The following is a 20,673-nucleotide window of genomic DNA, read 5'->3' as shown; positions in this document are numbered from 1 at the left end:
TGTTGCTTTAGCTGTGTAAAATAAAATATAAGTATTGCTCCATTGAACAAGACAGGCTTTTAACTGAAAGGACTATTTTTAACAGTATGGGGTAAATTTTGCTTCACATGGATGTCGCAGCTGATTTGCAATAGCTGGACGAATACCTATGAAGAGGGAAATTGTGCTAGTTGCTTTTGTTACTGCCCTTCACTTGTTAGCAGTGATCCTGGACTCTGGGTAAGTTTGCAAATAATGACAGATTCAGAGGAGGGTTTGTTTGTGCTCACTAATGCTGTGTGCTAAGACTCTACTTATTAGCTAAATAATAAGCTTGCAACCTTATCTGCTCGCTTACATTCAACACAAATGCTGTGCCGGAACTGATAATCTGCCAAATCTGCCCTCTCACCCTTCTCTGCAAAATTTTGGGGAAAGGCGGCAGCACCACGTAATTGAGTGCCTGCACCCACCGCCCCTCGCTGCGGTGATGGGTCCCTGGCCGCTGGCATCGGAGTGGCTGAGGACACTTCCACCTGCCTCCATCTCCAGCTGCCATTTTACATTCCTCTCCAGCACTGCAGAACACAATACCCTCCAAAAAAAAAAGGAAAGAAATACAGTCAGCATAGTCACTAATGCACCACAGTCAGTCTAGGGAAACCATCTTTCAAGGGATGAAGAGCAGATTTCCACCTCGTCCGTTCCCTAACAAACAGATTGCTGCATGGCCATTAGTGTCAGAAATGAAATACTCTTTTATTACTTTCCCTTCTCCTGCCTGCCCAAGTTTGCTTTAGTTACTTGCCTGATTGAACTCCAGAGTGGCATTTCCAAAGTTGCTGGTATTGTTCCAAATAGGTCATCCTCAGCAAAAAAATTCCCCACCGTGCTTTCCAAAAACCGCACGCCACACTGCAAAAAAAAATGTCCCTGTCCCCATTTAACTTTCTGCTCTTGCTCCACATGACTAGAATAGAAACCTATGTGCAGGATGGAGATATGTATTTCTTGTTTGGTGCCATCTGATTTGAGGCTTTATTTGTATAAAAAATGTAACTGCCTGTATGCTTTCTAGTTTGAATGAAGCAAAATGCGGCTGCCTGACAGACGCACACACCAAGCTGTTCTGTTTTCTAGAGCAGAAACCGGATTTCAGGTGCTGACTCATAAGGATACATTTCTACCAGGGGAATTTCTGATCCATTTTCTTCAAGGATTTTCAGCCTTTCATTTTGGCGTGACCTTAATATTGCCCTTTTACCCGTTAGGATTTCATATCCCAGCGTTTGTATCAGTGGTTATTTCTCAGAAGAAAAATAAAACTTGCATTACAGGTATCTTCCCTAGCTTAATGCATATAAACTAAATGGGAACATATTGATTTCAGAAGACGCCAAATCATTTTCCAAAGACCCCGGCTTATAGCTTTCAAATAGGACATGTGCTTTCTGCTTCAATTTTTAATTATTTTTTTCCTTTGTGCCACCTTTTTCTAAATATTCCACTTTATTTTGTCTCTTCCACTTTCTTTCTGTCTCTGCTGCAGTCTGACGCTCCGGTCAATAGGGACGGGATGGCCCTTGCCCCAGCTCTGGCAGATGGTGCCTCCTGGCCCCCTTCCCCTTTCCCCATCGCAGAATGGCAGCTTGTCCATCCTGACTTTAGTTTCCCCAGTTCAGTGCAGAGCCTGGTGGAAATACTTGCTTCACCAGTGCATCCCCAGCACTGCTCCCCCTTGGCCGGGGGTCACCCCCATGGCCCCCTCTGCCCCCCCTGCCACCAGCCTGGCTCCTAATCCAGCCACAAAACCACCTCTCAGCAAAGGTAGAAGCAAGCGACTTGTGATGTAGCAGCAGCAAACTGTTTGCTTGGGAGCTGATAACCTTGGGCCAAGGACAGAGCGAGCAGCCGGAGGAGGGTGCAAACCTCCAAAGCGGCTATCGTTAACTCCACTGGGCTTCTTGCGTCAGTCGGCTGCACCCTGAGCAAGGCATGGAGGACATCAGCTCAAGCAAACACCATATGAACGCAGCCGCCCTTTGGGCAGCTTTCCAGCCCTGGGACTGGGGACAAGCAGCTGTGTTTTGGCACAGGGACTTGCGGCACGGACACCTTTGGGCATCTGATGGGCGCAGTGGTGGGCTGGGTTCCTGCCTCTGCTTGGCCCCCCACACCCCATTATCGGGTACCGTCCCCCCCAAGCTCACGCACCCCAGGGCTGTCGCCTGCCGGACCTGCCAGTAATTGCTTTCTTCTTCCTTCCATTAAATAAATACCCATTCTCCAGCCAGCTCCCCTCCAGATGTGAGGCCAAGCAGGCAAGAAAGACAGTGGTGGGAAGGGTGGAGGGGGAGAGACATATCACTCACAGGGCAGCGCTCGTCCTACGTGTGTAGGATCAGCTGGCCCCAAATCCTGCTTTTTGGAGGTGTTTGTGGAGGAAGGAGGCTAAGCTAAAGATAAGAAAAGAGTTAGCTGGGGGAGAAAGACAGAAATTGCAAATTAAGCTTAATTAACAGGAGGCATTCCTTATGAATGTATTCAAGAATGCTTTTCCCTGTAGCTTTTCACAGCAGTGGAAGTGTGAGCATGTTTTTACACATGGGAGACTGATACAGGATGTTCTTCTCTAAATACAAATCTCTGCCGTTCCTTTTTAGCCACCCGACACCAAATCCTACCTTTGTTTCCAACGGTTTGCTGTGCGTACTCTGAGTCCGCCCTGCCTGCGCGTTCCTGCCGCAGGGACACCGGAGCCTCTGTGGCCGGGGAAGCTCTTTTATCCCTGGGCAGGCTGTATCCCGTCAGGATACTTAACTGTTCCATTCTCATTAATGTAGAGTCATGGCAGTGACAGTCCTAACGAATCTTTCACCCTTCCTTCTTACTTAACCTTCACTAATATTTTGAAGAACTGGTAGGTCCTTTTTTGCCCTCTTTAACAGAAATGTCACAAACTTTATTCTATTTCCACATAACCTTTTATGTAACCTCCCTTGAATTATCATCTTCTTAGGCTTATTTTATTATTGTTCATTGCTCATATAGTAGTGGGGCTTGGGGGAAGGGGGTCATGTGTGCTGGGGTCCCAGTCACCTTGCCCCCATTCCTCCTCCCTCGTACCTTCTCTGTTAATCGCATTGTGACTTATGGCTGAGAACATCATACAGGGATGGGTTTGAATGGATTAATTTGAAAGACTGAGGCTTAGAAAGCCAGTTAGGGGCTTAGCTGCTCTCCCTAACTTGAGTGAGAGCTCTGGGGCAAGGCCATTGTACTGAGATGCCAAAGAGAATTTTCTTTCTGCTAAAGTAGAACAAATACCTGGTATCTACCAAGGTGACTTATCACCAGGATTGCTGTCAGGGAGGCAGATCACACACAACCTACATCAAACCCATGCTACTCCCCCAGAGGAGCAGTCACTGGCATCTTCCCCCATCCGAGGAGGGGCAGGGAGATGCCTGTGCAGCCCCCAGAAATTGCCCGGGAAAGTTCACACAGGTCACAGCATGAGTTCAGTCTTTCAGAAGATCGCCGTCCCTAGAGCTCCTGGGCTTGGCTATAGCTGGAGGCTAGAGGAGCTGCACAGCCCAGTGCCAGGGTTAGCGGAGGGGGGTCCACGCTTGGGCTGGTCCCGGGGGTGGTGTGCGGTAAGCCGAACTGCGTAACCCCTGCTGCAAGGACATTTCTGCAGCTGTATCTACAGCAGGGATGGGACACGAGCCGCCTGCACACGAGCGAACATCCCTGGAAGTAGCTGTGCCCAAGCGAGAGCGGCTGACCGGGGGAAACAGCAATGCGAGCTGTGCGGAGTGACTGCATGAGTCACTGGCTGTGCTAAATCAAATACAAGAGATCTGATTTTCCATTTGGGAGGATTATATAATCATCATTAATTAAGCTTCAATGAGAAAAGCAGGACTGTAACCTGACGTGAAGACTCAGTAGTCCCTTGAGAGGAGGGGAGGTGGCCCATGGGCCACTCAGAAGAGGAAGATGGAGTTCCCTCTTTGCTCCTGTGAGAAAGCCTACTTGCTCTCAGAGCATCGGGGGGGTTATTTGCAAATAGGAACGCTTTCCAATATTTTTATATATTTTGGGTTCTGGTCCTGTAGTCCAGATTTTAACAAGAGAGATGAATATATGCAAACATCTGAGGGAGCCAAGTGCCATCACTGTACCTATTGACCAGTAGTACCTGATAAGGGGCAGAGTCCTGTCAGCATCACCAATGAATAATGCAGTGGCTCCCATCCAGTTTTGCCTGAGGGCTGAGGGGGGAGGCAAGTAATAAAGATAACCCTCCAAAAAATCCAAGGAAATGCTCAGCTCCCAGTATAAAATGTCAAATTAAGTAAGAATAAATTATTTTACAAAGCTGCTTAATAGCTCACTCTGATAAGAAAAGATAAGGCAGGCTGGATTTATCCCTCCTGTGAAAATTGTTTGCACGTTTGTAAACAGAAAAAGATCTCTCATAATTATATAACCAAATATTGGCTTTGGTATCCTATTTCTGAGGTGACGTACTTGCTTAAAAACTCCTGAAAGGGGCAAAGCCAGAGTCCTGCCTTTCAAAGTGTTCACCGATATCAAAAAGGACCACCAGCATCTTTAAAGTGGCAGATCCATCCTTTCATCCAAAATGCCTGAAGTTTTCCTTTTGAAGGAGGAGATAACCATTACGTGAAAAGAGTTCCTGATCAAGTAATATAATTAAATATTATAGTGGAATTTAAAATTGTGCATTTTTGTTCCCAATTACATGGAAAGTCAGGAAGTATGTGGTTACTGGATGCTAATAATAGCAGATACTCTACTCTTAGCTGGTGTAACTCTCAGAGATAAGAATAACCATGAAGAAAATTATTACATTGAGGAGAAAAAAAAATCTTTTTACTCCCAGAACAATTAATTCAATCTGAATTCCTTTTTAAAAGAAATAAACAGATTTATACAAAAGATACATTGATCTTGAGCCTCCACAAGCATATGCAGAAACATCTGATAACAAGAATAACTCAAACTGAAATGAATGTTTTGATCAGAACCGACAGCCGCATATTATTATTTGCTATTAACAATATTGTAGAAGCTGCAGCTAGCCATCTGCAGTGTTTATGCTGGGGTCTCTATGGGCACTTAAGAAAAAAGGCACCATCCTGTCCTAAAGAATTTACTTGGGGTTCATATCAACACAGGATGGCGAGGGGAGAAACAGGAGGAGGAAAGAGGAGAGAGTAGATCAAAGCAGACAAGTGATGTACGGACACCATCACAGTTACTCATCCGAAGCTACTGACTGCAGTCTGGCTTGCCACTAGCACTTTAGATTTCTTCATTATATATATTAATTGCTGAATATTCTGTATATCTGTGGTCTGAATTTATTTATATGAAACAATCTTGATTTTATTCTGGTCTGTTGGGCTTGTATTTTTTGAAATCACTGTTCAGTTTGTTTGACAGTCACTAAGACCGGTTCTTTAAACGTTAACATCTAGTGACAAAATAGGAAGGAGGGATTTCTTCTTTCGAATGGCATAAATGAGAGGTTTGCTGTTATAGGAAGAATACGTTTTAAATATCCTAAGTTAAATTAAGATGACCAAGCAACTGACTGCCATACTATTATTAACTGAATAATGTGGCATCTGGGGTTTTTTAAACATGTTTTCATTCATTTCATGTGGCATGATTTGTATCCCTAAGGATAAAAATCTTTTTGTCTATGGTAGTTAAGGGCTTGGTTCCTTATATATATTACTTATTTTTAACATCTTGTCCTTAGTGTCCTCGTCTTTAAAAAAAAAAAACAAACAAAAACCAACCAAACAACAACAAAAAACCCTGTATATAGGCAAATCAGCTTCTTTCTATCTTCTTATATGATATTTGCAGGTAATTTAATACTTCTACAAAAGACTTTTATGGTAGTTCTAGGAGCAGCAGGTCAGATAGCTAACCACAAAACCGATTAAAATTCATGCTAAGGAGCATCAGCTAACTGATATATATGAGACAACTGTTTCACCTTTCTGATTATGTATTTAGCTTTGTCACATGACCTTCTAATTCCCTACTCAAGATATCTTGTCTAGATCATTTAATTGGGAAACACACATGCCCTCATTTACCTGAGCCCACCTGTTTATAGCCAGTTTAACATTTTCATCAGGAGCCTTCTGACAAAAGCACCCCAAGACCTGTATTTGACTTACAAATGTTAATATCATCCTAGCCTCAGACTTCATCCTATATTTTCCATTCCACCATTTTTCTGTGGTGCTCTCAGAAAGTTTGCTATTGAACTTTGCTACTTCAAGATGTTGTGTGTTTCTTTTAAAGAGCCTTGGAGAATTATAAAGTATGATTTTTCAGATGGCATGCTTAAAAGATTATACCAGGATTATTTTTTTTTTTTAAATTCATGTAATGATCTCTTTTTTTAACTACACTTTAAAATTTATCAACAAAAAAAGTTGAAGTTTGCTGACCAGCTGCAAGAGCAGAGCAAAACAGGCTGTGCAGATAGAGCTGTGGAAAGAAGAGATACCAACAAAATAAGTCAGGCAGAGAAGTAATTCAGAAACAAATGTGGGATTTTTTTTTTCTTTCAGTTATGGTAGTTGTTATTTTCAGATCAAAATGTACATTTCAAGGTGGTGGCTACCTGCCTGCATCATCGAGGCTTTTAGTGCTTTGGGCTTTGTGAAGGGCAGCTGAGTACGGAGATGGCACAGTAGCTGTTTGAAGACTGGATGACTTTCTGCCAGGCCAGCTCTACCTCATCTCCTTGGCCTTACTCACTCACTGCTGCCAAATTCAACATTCCCAAATGTTGTGATGAAATCCCAAAGTTACTACATAGCTGTACTATATGATAATTATTACCCTTTTAGTAGTGCATTTACCTCTTGGAAATATAATCCTGTTTTGTAAATGCCACATTCAAGGATGTATTCCGCTCTCTTCTGGGAATACGTCTCAGGCTCATGGCTGTTTACATTAAACAGCTGACATAAAAAAGCCATCCGTGCTCTTTGGTGCAACTCGGTCTCCACTGGGCCTTTCTTCTGCAACTGGTATCATTTGCAAGCCCATGGGTTCACAAACTAAGTTAACTTATCATACCTGTACTCTGGAGGCTGAACGTGCTTATCTTATTTTCATATCTTAGAGCCCAGCCTGCAAACATTTGCTACTGAACTTGGCTATTACAGAGAGAAACAGCCCCATTGACTTCAAACATGACAACATATTACATAGTAAGACGGGAGGTAACTTTTTACAATGCCCTTAATGTAGGTTTATAGCAATCCCATTTATTTTTAAACAGGACTGACTACAGATATCGACAGACTTGCACAAAATAATCATATCAGAGACGAACCAGTAACTCTTTACTCAGGCTTCTCCTGTTTGCTGTAGCTCCTAACTCTTTCTTCTTTTTTCACCTCTTGTATTAATAATCCCATAGAAGCCCTCATATATGCACATAACCCCGGGAGCAGAACGGGAATACATATTCCTATGAAGTCCCCAGAGCAAGCGTGCTTTGCTGGTGAAAGGAGGAGAATTTTGCCCATATTTTTTGTCTCAATATCCAGTCAGCCATGCCCTCCAGCCTCAACTGCAAGAGAGGGCTGTAATCTCTGTGGATGTTCACATCTGTGCTGCCTTCTCAGATGAGGAATCTTTCTTCCCCTTTTTGGCGCAATATATATTGTGCACACAGTGGCCTAAACCAGTTAATCACAGGTGTGAATTCTCCTCAGAGTACGTATTTTTCTCTCTCATACCCTCTTATCCTTGTTATCAGCTATGTATCGTTATTCTAAGGCTTGTAATAGGTTGAACTGGGTTCCAAAAGCACATGTGGTAAGTTGAGACTTCTTCCATCTCTACAATTTACGCTAGTGAACTAAGGCCCAGTGCAGAAGCACCCCAGAATAAAAACTGCTAGTTATCTCCTCCCAGGTAGATACAAACCTCTTCATTTTCACAGGAATGGACATATTTATCCTTGCTTTGTCCTATGCAGAAGAGACAAACTGTAGGAAACTTCATAAAGTTGGAAATAGGGGCCTAATAGTGAGGAAAGATGGTTTCATATTAGCATTAATCCCTATTAGCATTAGATTAACTCAGATTGGTGAACTCTGGCTGCTAGATGGGACTTTCTGTGCCCCCATGGGAGACAGTCAGCTGGGGAGCGCAGGAGCCCATGGGGCCAGCCCAGTTCCCACTGCAGCTTAGCACACAGCTTGCTTTCACTGCTGTGGGAGCGGGATTACCATCACTAAACAGCTTGAACCTGGACGAAAAATTTGCATTATGTCGTTCTGACATGGGACTGTGGTCTAGCTTAAGGCAACATGTTCTTTTGGCAACGCATCGCTGTGGCAGGAGGTGCTAGTGGGCTCTCAAAGCAACACAAGAGCCATGCAGTCATGAAAGACACAGATACAAAAACCATATACAAAATCTGTAGCCACATTGCATCCAGTTTTTCCTTCTGCCCAGTGTTTCAGGAGACAGCAGGCTACCTGCAGACTCGCCAGAAATGCCCAGCTCTGGAAGGAGGTGCCGTACATGGGGTCCTCTTTGCCCTTCTTTAGAACAAGGGGAACTTGAGCATGCTGGGGACGGTTCTCCTTAGATGCGGAAGGGGAAGGCGCATTTCAGCAGCTGAGAATCACAAGCAGCCTCTTGCTAGCTCGATGAAGCCTTGCTGGCTGTGGGCCCCGGTGTTTTGCCACTGATGACTTGACGAACTCTCTTCAGCTACCTCCCTTGCAAACGCTTTTTTTCACTGCCTCATGGAAGTTAGGGTGCTAGGCATGCTGCAGCTTATATTTTTTTCTCGTGAGTGGTGAAAAAGAGCAATTGGATGCGTGGGGTTTCTTTCCAGAAAGCTGGTTTATGCTCTGTAATAAGGTTTGGCCTTATTTTTATCAGGATTAACCTGTAAGATTCATACTTGAAGTTAAGCTCTGATGTCTTTCTGCCTAACATGACTGACTTGGAGTTAAATATATGCATATCAGCTTTAAAAGCTTTTAGAGCACTTCTCTGAATAAAATTAGTATTAGTATGCTTCAAGTGTGCAAAATATTCAGGGAGAGCAAATCTCATATGAGGCATGACTCCGGGTCCCATTTTTTTCCCTACCTAGTGCCTAACTCCACTTGCAATGGCTTTGATGAGGCTGTGCCAAGGGCTTACAGAACATCCCCAGGAAAGCAGATCTGCTTCGTTGCGACTGTTCGTTTGGCAACGCCTCAGTTTTTAAAGGTAAGTGTGTACCCTGGGTCCCATTCATTTCAGAACTTCTCAAACCACTTTCAGATGGGGTGACACACAAAGTTCTTAGTTTTGCTAATTGAATGGATTACAGATATCACATTTCATGCATAAAAATCCAGTGAAGAGGATTATCAGTGCGAGCCAGGATCTGCGGAAGCGGTGTCACTTCACGGGAAATGGAAACCCTCCTTGCATTAGGAATTGCAAAGTCACTTCGAAATTGGGTTCTTCGTGGCTGCTTTCTGTTCCTGCAATGGAACAGTGTACAGATGGCCACCAACGCTTTCATTTGTGCCCCTCCGTGTCTTCGGGTGACTGCTGCTACTTTCCCTCCTCCCAAATCCTGGTAGTAAGACAGCTGCTTGTGGAAATAAATAAGGATAGATCACCCAACCTTGTGCCTGGCACTGCAGTTCCCTGATTAACAAATGTGAGCTACTGCATCAGGTGCCCCATCCTCAGAGGTTAAGAGATTTTTAATCTAATTGAGACCTAGCCGGTATGAAATCACTGCTCCCTTGGCCTGCCTCCATTACTGCTCTGGGAGTTGCAGGGCACTCTTGACCGATTCATGGCCCCAGCAGACAAGTAGAGTCCCTTCTGGGTAAGCGAGGACACTTCCCATAAATCCCAACCACAGTAATCATATTAACAGTAGGGGCTGGAGTTAAGGTTCTCTGGGAACCCTGAAAGCAAATTCCTTTGTCTTTGAGCAGTTAACATCTCAAAATAAACAGGGAAATGAAATGGGCTGCATGTGGCAATGAGCTGCCCAGTGCTAGGGAGGAAGCAGCTGCTGAACAACCTGGAGAAGGTGTTAGCCGCCACGAAATCCTAGACACCAATCTCTTCACTTCACCTGGGTGAATCACTTAACCCCCGCTCATTACTTCCTCTTCTATAAATTAAGGCAAAAATATTTATCTGACTGGCTATCGAAGGCAGAATCAGCATTTTGGTTGCACACAGCAATGTTTGCATGTTGCACCTTGCATTTTAGGGTATGTTCTTGGCATCAGCATGGATTTTGTCATAAACTGGAGAGGGAGGGAGAGAGGAATTTATGGTTGCATGAAGTCTTTTGCCTCTGTACAGCCAGCAACTTTAATCAACTTTGTGAGCATTGATATGTATCAAAGAAACACTTGATGGCAGCATGCCTCAGCTTGTCCTCTGGTCCCAAGAGGGTTTAAAACGTTGGTGGTCTGAAAGACTTCTCTCCCCAAGAGGGACAGCAGAGAGAGGAGTGGCAGTGGAGACGATGGGAGGGTCTCGCTGAGCCCACGGCACAGGGGGACATGGCACCAGGGAGCAGGGGGACAGCAGCATTGGGGGCCAGTGGGCAGGCTGTCCTTGTCGGTGATGATGGAGACCCTCCTGCAGGAAAGACATGGCGGGGGGGGGGACAGTAACCCTGGATGCCACCAAATCCTGAGCGCTGGTGCTGGCAAGTCCCAGGCCAGGGGTCTCCAGGCTGACTCCAGGCAGCTCGTGGAGCTGGAGTCGCCCCTGCAAACCTCCAGCGGGAGAGGAGAGGTGGGCAAAGGGGAGCTGCGAGCCGGCCGCGGGGCACGCAGCCAGCCCCAGCCCACGCACAGGCATGTACCACAGTGCCGTCCTTCCTCCCCTTCCCACCTCCACTCCACAATTAATCACCACCGACTGCCTCCTGATCCTCAGTCCTCTGGGGCAAGGATGTCCTGCCTCGCAGACAGCCCTGTGCCCTGCCTCCTGTAATTCACTTATTAATTATCATTCTCACGAGCGCCAAGGGCTGCCGTGAGTCTTAAGGGCCAGCTTCTTCGCCACGGGAGTGAAGTGCAAGGCAAAACTACCGCCTTTTACCTGCCTGATGGGCCCCGTGCAGGCTGCCTGCTTGAAAAGACATTTACTCCTCTGCAGCTATTGAGTGGGAGGGAGAATGTCCCCCTTTCTCAAAGAGACCTCGGAGGGCAGACGTCCAAAAGGGCCGGGTAAGGGCGGTGGGTATCTTTAGTAACACAAAGAGAGTGAGGAAAGATGTGGCAAAGCCAGGTGGGACCAAGCACAGGCTAGATGCTGGGAAGGGGCATTGCTCCTTGGGGCCATGGGTGGCACAGCCATCACACCCCAGGCACTGCTTCAAAGCCATAAAAACTTTGGCAGCTTGAGGAACACTCAGCTCTTAAGTCTGTGTGCCTCACAAGTTCTTCTCCCCAACTCCTGCAAAAATTTTGGCATTGATAAATACAATAGATCACTCTCTGGAATTGCCAGAAGATGTGTGAATCCTCTGTTTTCTCCTCTTACACACCGTGTATTTATAGCTAACAAAAGCTAGATGAAGCGGAGGGGTGAAGCAGCAACTCTCAGCAAGTCGGTTTTCTTCACCATACAGGAAATGTGCATCGTGGAAGAACCTCTAGAGGAATTCACATCAAGACACAGTCTGGAGTGGAAATTTTTATTCCTGGATCACAGGTTGGTGACAAGAGAAGCACTCCTGGTTGTGTTCGGTGCTTGTCTACTGCTATTTTCGTAAGTGCAATTCTCTCAAATAGTGTTACATTTCACATCTGAATCACATGAACAGGAGGGTCACCACTTAAATTCCTACAAAAGATGATACTTACTATTTTACCCTGCATTTTATCAGTCTTTAAAACAAAACTACTCAGTTTCTCAGGCCAAATTTGTGATTAGCTTGTTCTTGTTTCCTTTAAAATTATCAGTGGAGCAAAGTCTATCACAGGACAAAAATCATCTCATTATTATACAGCTGCAGAAATCATTCTTTCCAAATCCAGCCATTGATTGTGTGTGTGCAATTCCCACTGAGTTACGGAGGGAAAGTCTGTGCTGGCCTGAGGCAACCGTGCTGGCAAAGGTACAAAGCAACTGCCTCAGCACGCCAGGGACGAGCTCTGCAGGCCCCCAGAGGGAAGCGGCACAGACGATCTCCCCTCCTACCCGCCTCGTCCCGACAGACGATGGCTTCCTATCACCTCGCCACACGTTTTCCCCTGTGCGGGGACTGCAGGAGCCGCAGCAGAGCTCCTCACCAAGGAACAGCCAGGGAATGGCTCCCTCGCAGCACGTTCTTCTGTGAAGGTCCCCGAGAAGCCAAGTGGCTTTCCACAACCACATTTTCCCTGGAAAGATGGGGTTGTCATGACCTTGTCCTTGGGGGACAGTGCCCGGCGGCACTGCCGTGCCCAGCCGGGCATCCCGGGCACAAGGCGGGGAAAAGTCATGGTCCGGTCCCCTGCGGGGACAACCCTACACCAATGAGCGAGAGCAGATCTGGGCCTTTTACATATCCATGTCAACATGCAGAACTGCTGTTTCTTTCGTGGTTTATGAATTCACTCATATTGTACCTAACCGCAGAGCACCGCCGATTATAGGATACTTGCCTTTTGAAGTGCTGGGTACTTCTGGCTACGACTATTACCATATAGATGACCTAGAGCTGCTAGCAAGGTGCCACGAACACTGTAAGTACCGCATAGCCCAGGTTCCTGTGGAGTCACTGGGACACCTCTTTTCAGGGAAATGTAGTTTCACTTAAAATTGGTTTAAACTTGGAAGGGGAGGTTTGACCCTTGCCTCATGCCTGTATGTCTTAGCAGAGTTGTAGCAGATTGGGAGCACCGCAGATGATTGGCATCTGAGCCAGACTTATCAAGCTCTGAAAAATACAATTTTACCTTCTGTATCCCCAAAGGTAGTCAACAAGGCTCACTGAATGGATAAAATATGCCAGATTAGACCCCTGCTCTATTAGTACAGAATATGCAGAAGAATAGTTCAAGCAATCTCAGAGGAGATCCTATTTGGTAAAATTCGTGTTGATTATTTACCCTAATGTTGTTCACCATGTATTTGGGATTACCTGTGATTATTTAAATATAGTCTATTAAGATTTAATTGAAAAAATCTTTCACTAAGTAAAGAAAATGAGGCAATGCTTTTCAAATATTTGGTTACAGAACTGGCTGGAACATCTCAGCTTACCAACTTTGGGTGGCTCAAAAATACCCCATCAACATTAGTTTTTATATGTGACATTAAAATATAGAAAGGCTAAATATGTGCATGTTTGGGAACCCCTTGAAATCACAGGGGGGGAAAGCAGAGATCAATTTTGCCAGTGAATCTTTAAAACCTTTAATATACTCATTTACTGCACTTTGAATTCTTGTCAGTCTGGGAATTTTCTTTCAGTTTCAAATGATTTTTGTCTTTGCACAATCTTATCTCCTGTACTCCCTTCATTCTGAATCCATCTGCACACAATACTCATCTTTTCAAGCATTTTTATCCTGTACTTTTCTGCTATAGCACTTAAGATGATCACTCTTAGAAATTAATCCCAGATGCCTAATTAAGCAGTATGTGATCAGCACATAAACCAGTATAAGATCTATGTTTAAGTTGTAGCAGACATTAATGCATTAGTGTCCAAAGTTAAGGTTAATTGTGCTGTGAAGGAATGTACCATTTGAAGTGTCAGAAAAAGGTACCTGCTGATCTTTATGATATTTGCTCTATGATAAGACTGAGAGGACCACTCACTCGAAAGGTGCTCAGACTCCTGCCTTCCTTGGGAATCAATGGGGCCATAGTACTTTTGTCACACTTTTCACATTTCATGTCATTTTCACATCACAAATTGTGCTACAAGCTGTGTGTATTTTCTGCTGACAGTGATGCAGTTTGGCAAGGGGAAGTCGTGCTGCTATCGGTTTCTGACCAAAGGACAGCAGTGGATCTGGCTCCAGACCCATTACTATATCACCTACCACCAGTGGAACTCCAAGCCAGAGTTCATTGTGTGCACGCACATGGTGGTAAGGTATGGAAAAATCCTATCAACCGGCGGGGACATAAAAGACAGTAAGATAAGGGCATCCTCATGACTGCCAAAATTGTCTCTCAGAAAAATGATGTCTTTTATGTAACAAAAAAAAAGACTGAACTCTCAAGGATATATGTTCATTATAGAAAAATGATCAGACTAAACCTTACTTTATCCTAAGCTTGATTTGTCAATCAGGAGTTTAGGGGCAGATTAACTGTTGCATTTTTCCACTTTGTGCAAAAGTAGGGAACAGACAGATCCCTTAACTATTCTAATACTTAGTTAAGCTCCAATTATTACATTGTTTTTCAAAGAGATGTGTGGAAGCTTTCCAGTGAAGTTATACAGTGGTTGTAGGCTGTGAACTTGACCTTTATATATACTTCTTTAATATACCTCTTGACTTCAAGAAGACAGGAACAGAGCAAAACCTGAAAATTAAAAGTCTCTCAAATGTGATTCAGTAGCATCTGACTTAAGCGATTTTTCAGCTGTGCATTTAACCTGTAAAATGTTACAATAATTTGCTCCTCTATTTGCTTAAAGCACATTTTATGAAATATAACAATACCATGTCGATACATACAATTACATTTTACATTCAGTTATGCAGATGTTCGGGTGGAGAGGAGACAGGAGATGGGCTTGGAAGAAGTGTCCTCAGAGGTTGTGTCCTCAGCACTAAAGGTACAAAGAGAAAAGTTTTTTTCATTAATATGTGTAATCACAGCTTGTTCCTATGTTAACATCACTGAAGAGTCTGGCATTGTCTTTGTGGGTGGATTCCCTCAACTTCAGAATTCACTGCTCACTTGAATAATTTTAAAGTAAATTGGATAAGCTCATGAAAGGATAAACCTGGAGATCAGTAACAGCCACAAATCAAGTGGAACATGGACAGGGGCAATGTGAGATATCCCCACCTTTCCTTGGCAAGGCACTACAGTTTAAAGATTCATTCGGACATGTTCTGGCAATCAGCCTTGGCTACATCTCGGTGATCTGCTGAGGGATGAAAGAAAAGCTCCTCCTCAGTGCACAGCTGAGAGTCTCACAGAGGTTGCAGTTGCTGTCACATCCAACTGAACGCAAAAGAAAGATTCAGAAAAACATCTGAAGGCACAAAATAACTACGGCAGTAGCTTGCTATTTATTTCCAACTCAGTGATAGCTCTTTGTAAAATGCTTTAGTTAGATGCTATTTGGAAGGGACATTGACACCTGTGCCCAGGTCTTCTGCTGGCCTACCTGGGATTAGTTCTGCTCAAGTCATTTTGGGCCAGCCAAAGAACTGGGTGCACAACCATTACTAGATGTATTTCAAAATGTTTTCAGCCTGACAGTTGCAATAGCTATTCCCTTTTTGTTTGTTTGTTTTAGGACAGTGGCACCAGCTTGGATCCTGAACAGCACTTTAATGCACTTGATATTGGTGCCTCAATCCTCAGCGCTAGTCGGACACCCTCAGTGTCATCCAGGAGCTCACCCAAATCTTCCCACACACCCAAGTCAGACCCAGCATGTGAGTGGTATTCCTGGGTTACCACATTATTTTTAATTTAGCCAAGTTACAGAATGTGTGTCTATATACCACAGCTGCTAATTTAGCACTTATTTATGAGGTATCAATGATATGTATTTGTCGCTGACAATGAAGTGCACAATCTGAAATGGTAACGTACAAGAGGGAAGGTTCTAGTGCAGCCACCCATACACTGGAAAATGGGTAGCAGGACTAGCCATGAGACATCCTATTTCAATCTGTTACAAAAATGAGGACTTCTCTCTTTGGATTTGAGGGCATCAGTATAAGCAATACAAGGCCCCTCTAGACTTACATGAGTAATAACAGCCTGTGGGTGATCCTCCTCTGGCCAAGATTCAGGATGCTCCAGCCAAAACTTGGGCACACCTTATACGCTCCTTCTGCTCCCTGGTCTGGAAGAAAAGCCAATGAGCTAACCTACATTTATAGTTATTTGGGCCATATGAAGGGAGTTCCAGCTGTTTTGGAACAGGTCTTGAGTCCTTTTGCTCCATCCATTGGAGCGCAGAACCATAATCTGTCTCATTTACTTTTCTCTTTGCCCAGGCCCTCCTATCAGTTTAATTTTACTACCATTGAAGTCAACAAGAACAGCCTTGACTCCCGCTGGAATTTAGCCAGGCCATAATCATTTCTATCTAGGTCTCATTGTAATTCCCACTTCAAATGGGGATGATTTCCAGCATGTAAGGACTCACCAGTACTTTTCTTGCAGCTACACCAACAAAGCTGATTGCCGAGTCTAACACCCCCTTGCCGAGAACACCGAGCGCACAGCAGGATTTATCTGTGCATAGACTCAGTCAACCTACTACTCTTCAGGTAACTTTACAAAGAGTCATCAAAATAGGCAGATGGTATAAAGCATGTGCCACATAGGCAGCTTAGCAAATAAAAACGACTTACACAAAAGCCATGGCATTAGAAGAAACCTAAAATTTAAAGGGGCCAAACTTAGAAAGTTTTGTTTTGTTTTCTTTTTAACCTAGGTTTCTTTGCCTTCTCAGCCTCCATGTGAGCTTCTCCCACAGCAGCTGCTGCCTCAAGCAACTCTGCAAAATCAGCCTGCACCTCTGGCACAGGTTAGTTGGGGATTTGGAAGTGGAATAGGTCACTTGCCTATCTTCTGTTATTTTCTCCTTTTGTCTAGTAAATAAATGAATTAATAGGGTCCAGGTCTTTTGGGGCTTTTAGGTTACCTCCTTAGTAGCTGATATCTCCAAATCTACCAGCTCTCAAATGCTTAAAATATTGTGGGAAAGTAATCTGAATTGTACACTTGTGTGTTTAAACACGTAACTGCATACAGGCATTCAGAGCAAAAGCCCAGGTACATGTAGGTTCAGGTGCACACACACATCTATTTCACAGGAGGATAAAAAAACAGCTGGAAAAGAGTTTTCAACTTTGCTTCTACAGAATCAGGTCCCATCAAAATCAAGGTCACAATGAGAATTAAAAACAAGCCTAAAAACTAACAAAGACCCAGTCCTCCTAAAAACACCTGTTTGTCTGTGCTGATGCAGAACTAACCAGCAGTAAGGGACACAAAAGTTCAACAAAACCCATTTTGTGAGTGTGCCAGTAATGGTGAGGGTGCTGCTAGAGACAAATGCCTCCAGTGAAATCTATTAATCCATATCTCAAAACTGGGTGATGGCCCCAAAAGACACCTCAGTGTTTTATTTGCAGTGGATTTTGAAGGAACAAATTTGAGTACCATGTTCCCATCACATTGTTTCTCTCCTGTGGTCATGCTGTGATGATACACCCCATCATCCGCTGATTTTAGAAATGACAGAGTAGTCCTGGACCTAGGCTGCTTCTACTATTGGTACCCTCTACTCCCTCACAACATCCCAGAGTTTCTTCCTGTAGCATATAAAACATAGAAAGTCCTGAGGATCCCTGCTTTAAAATAACAAATTCTCATTTATCTTCTGTGTTTAATATTCTTTTCACGACTCCGCAGCAGCATGCAGAGAAGAAACAGCATATCAATTATCTGCTCTGAGCATTCATTTTCTGTTACAGATATTTCTCTCCGTTATTCATTAATGCACTTCCAAACATAATTTAGTTTATTTATTATAAACCCATGCGTGTTTTGTTTGACTTTTTTCTACCTCCCTTTCTTCTCCATCAAAGCTCTTTGTGAAGAGATGCTTTCCAGTTGTTTACCGAGAGCCTCGCTGCCTCACCCCTTCCCAGTGAAACTCTCTTACCGGCACGCCAGATCCATTTCTTCTCTGCCAAATCGGAGCGTCGTCCAGTCGCATGGCCACTGGTTAAGCCTCTGGGCCGGCTAAATCTTGGCGAAAGGAAGAGGGCTGACTCGAGTCTGTCTACACAGGCAGCCCTCTTCCCGACTGGCAGCAAAGTCACAGCAACGCTCCTGGCGAAGCTCAAGGTGGAGCTTCCCTTGATGTGGAGCAGGGAAATAGCACCAGGATGCTGCAGCTCAGGTTGCTGAGGCTCACACCCCATAGCGATACTCCTGGTAAAGGGAGCAATCCTCCACAGTCTTGGGTGATTTTCATAAACTATTAATGCTTTCTTCAACTGCTTACCTCCTACCTTAAAATAATAAACACATCAGCCTACAGCAAGATAATCCATTATATCAAAGACAAGGTGCCTGCAGCGCTAAGCGAATGAGTGACGAAAGCCAGGTACGCCTGCTTCCCCCCACGAACGTTTCCTCGGTTTCCTAGTTGACCGTTTCGCAGCAGTTTAGCAGCAGAACACAAGCTCATCGCTTTTAGAAATAGCGTGGCCGGGCGCCCCGCTGCCAGCCCACGAGGAGTAGCTGCGCAGGTTGCTCCCCGCTGCCTTTCTGCCGCTCGCCCGCAGCTGAAGGTGACCGATGGCAGGAGCTGAGAGGCAGCGTGCCGAGCCTGGCCACGCAGGGCCCCGGCACTCTGACGGCCGTCCTTGCGGCTAACATTCAGCTACGGGGCAGCAGCGGGGGGGAAGGACATTTTAAGCGGCCACGACCGCATCTGCAGCGAGCAGCTAGCTCCCGCCTCAGGCACCATCTGCTTGAACTTTGATTAGTTTTATTTCGAGCAAAGGCTGCGATGGTTTTGTCTCCGCCGAAATGCGGTTTTAGCTTCTGCCTTGCTTGTCTGAATGAACAGACAGCACAGTACTAGATGTCGCCTGAATGTAAATGGTTTACTTCAAACCAAGTGCTCCCTATTAGAATATTTGTTTGTTTGTCTTCCTCATTGTAATAAATTAAAACCCCCTACAACACAGCGGATGTTGATGACTGAATAATAATTAGCACTAATAATCCATTTGGGATTGCGCAGGTGTTATTCTGAAGACAGAAGGAACAAACAAGTTGTTAGGTGAGCTGCAAAACTAATGAAACCCGGGTTTCCAGGGGCTGCGCCTTGCAAGGCTGCTGCACAGACCCAGACTTCCCTGCAGGAGGAAGGGATGAGTGGATCCCTCTCTCCTTTGCTGAGCTAAAGCTTGCAGGAAATTGCAGCAACTTGGTATTTTTGAGACTTTCACAACTCTGTTGCGTGTCTCTAGCTTTGGCCAGAAGGATGGAAAGTCGGAAGATAGGCAGAAATGAAAGGTTCAAAGGAAACCAAGCTAAAAAATAAATAGGGTCTCTTTTCTTTACCTGGCTACCTATTGTCATGAAACTTGTAGGAACAGAATGTCTTTGAGGTGTGCATCCTTTTGTTCACCACATCTGAAATGGGGGACCATCCCAGCAGACACAGGCCATAGGTCCCCTCCCCCAGCTGCAGCCCCAAAAGCATCACTTGGGTTTTTTTTTAAGAATCCAGACTAAAATTACTGCTGTGGGGATGTTTTTTGTCTGAATTAACAAACCTTGATTACACTGGTGCAATTATAGATATCTCACAGGTTTAGTCTTCCATGTTTCACTGTATCTGGAAAGCTGGCACTTTTCTGTGTATAACATGCACTTTTCTGAGGATCCTGCAGACATTTGTAAATACCCAAGTGAGATAAAGAGCAACTTTATCTGATGCCAGTGACAGAGTTAAAGCCATGCAGGGTTTTCTGTGGAACATTTTGAGTTAAGCTCTTTTAATTTATTATACAGTTACAGATTTCTCCCCTAATTAGTAGAGCGGTTAATGATCTTGAGATAAATACTTTCTGGTGCAGGTCAATTGCTGTTAGTGTCTTTGTACAAAAACAATAGAAGCTCTGTAATCACAGGGGTCATGGCTAGAGTTATCAACAAATTTGGGGGTTAGAGTAGGAAAGGAAAAAAAGCAAAAGAGAAAGTTCCTTGTCTTCTTCTGTAATGGCTTTCACCCTAGTATACCAGCTAATTGTTAAGTTTATTAATACAAAAAGCACATGAAAAAGAGAACAAAAAGACAATAGTAGATGAATATGCTAAATATAAGAAGGTGCTGAAAAAAATTACGGAATAATAATTTAAAATCAACAGCAATATATTTTTGCGTGCAACTTTGCAAAGGAAATTCAAATTCAAAACTAAGGCCTGGAAATGGATTTTGTTTCTTATTGAAGTACAAAATGATTATAAAATTATCTGTTATAAAATTCCTTACATTTTCTAATTGAAGAAAATCGGGTTCCTTTCCAAAAGTGTCTTCAAGAAGTTCACACGTTAATGAAAAGTCTGCCGTCAGCAAGCCAGGCAGTTAAATGAAACTTTTGGCTAAAATTGTTTTTAATTCTTTTCTGATAAGGACCCTTTTAAAGACTGGAGTAGTCCTCACTAAGAGAGTTCAGAGAGAGAGAATTAGATTGCAAGACTCAGCTTTTTAAAAAATCCTGTACAGACCCAGGTTAAATCAGGGCTTAGCTGCATCTCATCTAAGCAAGCCATAGCCTCATTCCATTCCTAAAATCAGGGTACCTGGACTCTTCAGAAACACAGAGTCGGGCTACAACAAGCATCACCGGACGCTCCTGTGAGTCACTTGTCCTTGTTCCCAAACATCAGAGGTTTCCACTCGTCCAT

General features: G+C 44.2%; 1 protein-coding gene across 1 annotated transcript in view; it reads left to right on the top strand.

The window, feature by feature from the left end:
• NPAS2 (neuronal PAS domain protein 2) overlaps positions 1–20,673 on the top strand; it is a 107,500-nt gene that overhangs the window by 72,292 nt on the left and 14,535 nt on the right. Inside the window, 8 exon segments of the mRNA XM_029998674.2 lie at positions 9,164–9,282; positions 11,672–11,754; positions 12,664–12,770; positions 13,984–14,131; positions 14,743–14,824; positions 15,518–15,659; positions 16,399–16,505; positions 16,673–16,765. Of these exon segments, the coding sequence (XP_029854534.1) occupies positions 9,164–9,282; positions 11,672–11,754; positions 12,664–12,770; positions 13,984–14,131; positions 14,743–14,824; positions 15,518–15,659; positions 16,399–16,505; positions 16,673–16,765 (881 nt within the window).

Source organism: Aquila chrysaetos, chromosome 23, assembly GCF_900496995.4.
Source record: "Aquila chrysaetos chrysaetos chromosome 23, bAquChr1.4, whole genome shotgun sequence".
NCBI classification, from domain to species: domain Eukaryota; kingdom Metazoa; phylum Chordata; class Aves; order Accipitriformes; family Accipitridae; genus Aquila; species Aquila chrysaetos.
The sequence above is the reverse complement of the archived record's forward strand: the minus strand, read 5'-3'. Positions and strand labels throughout refer to the sequence as shown.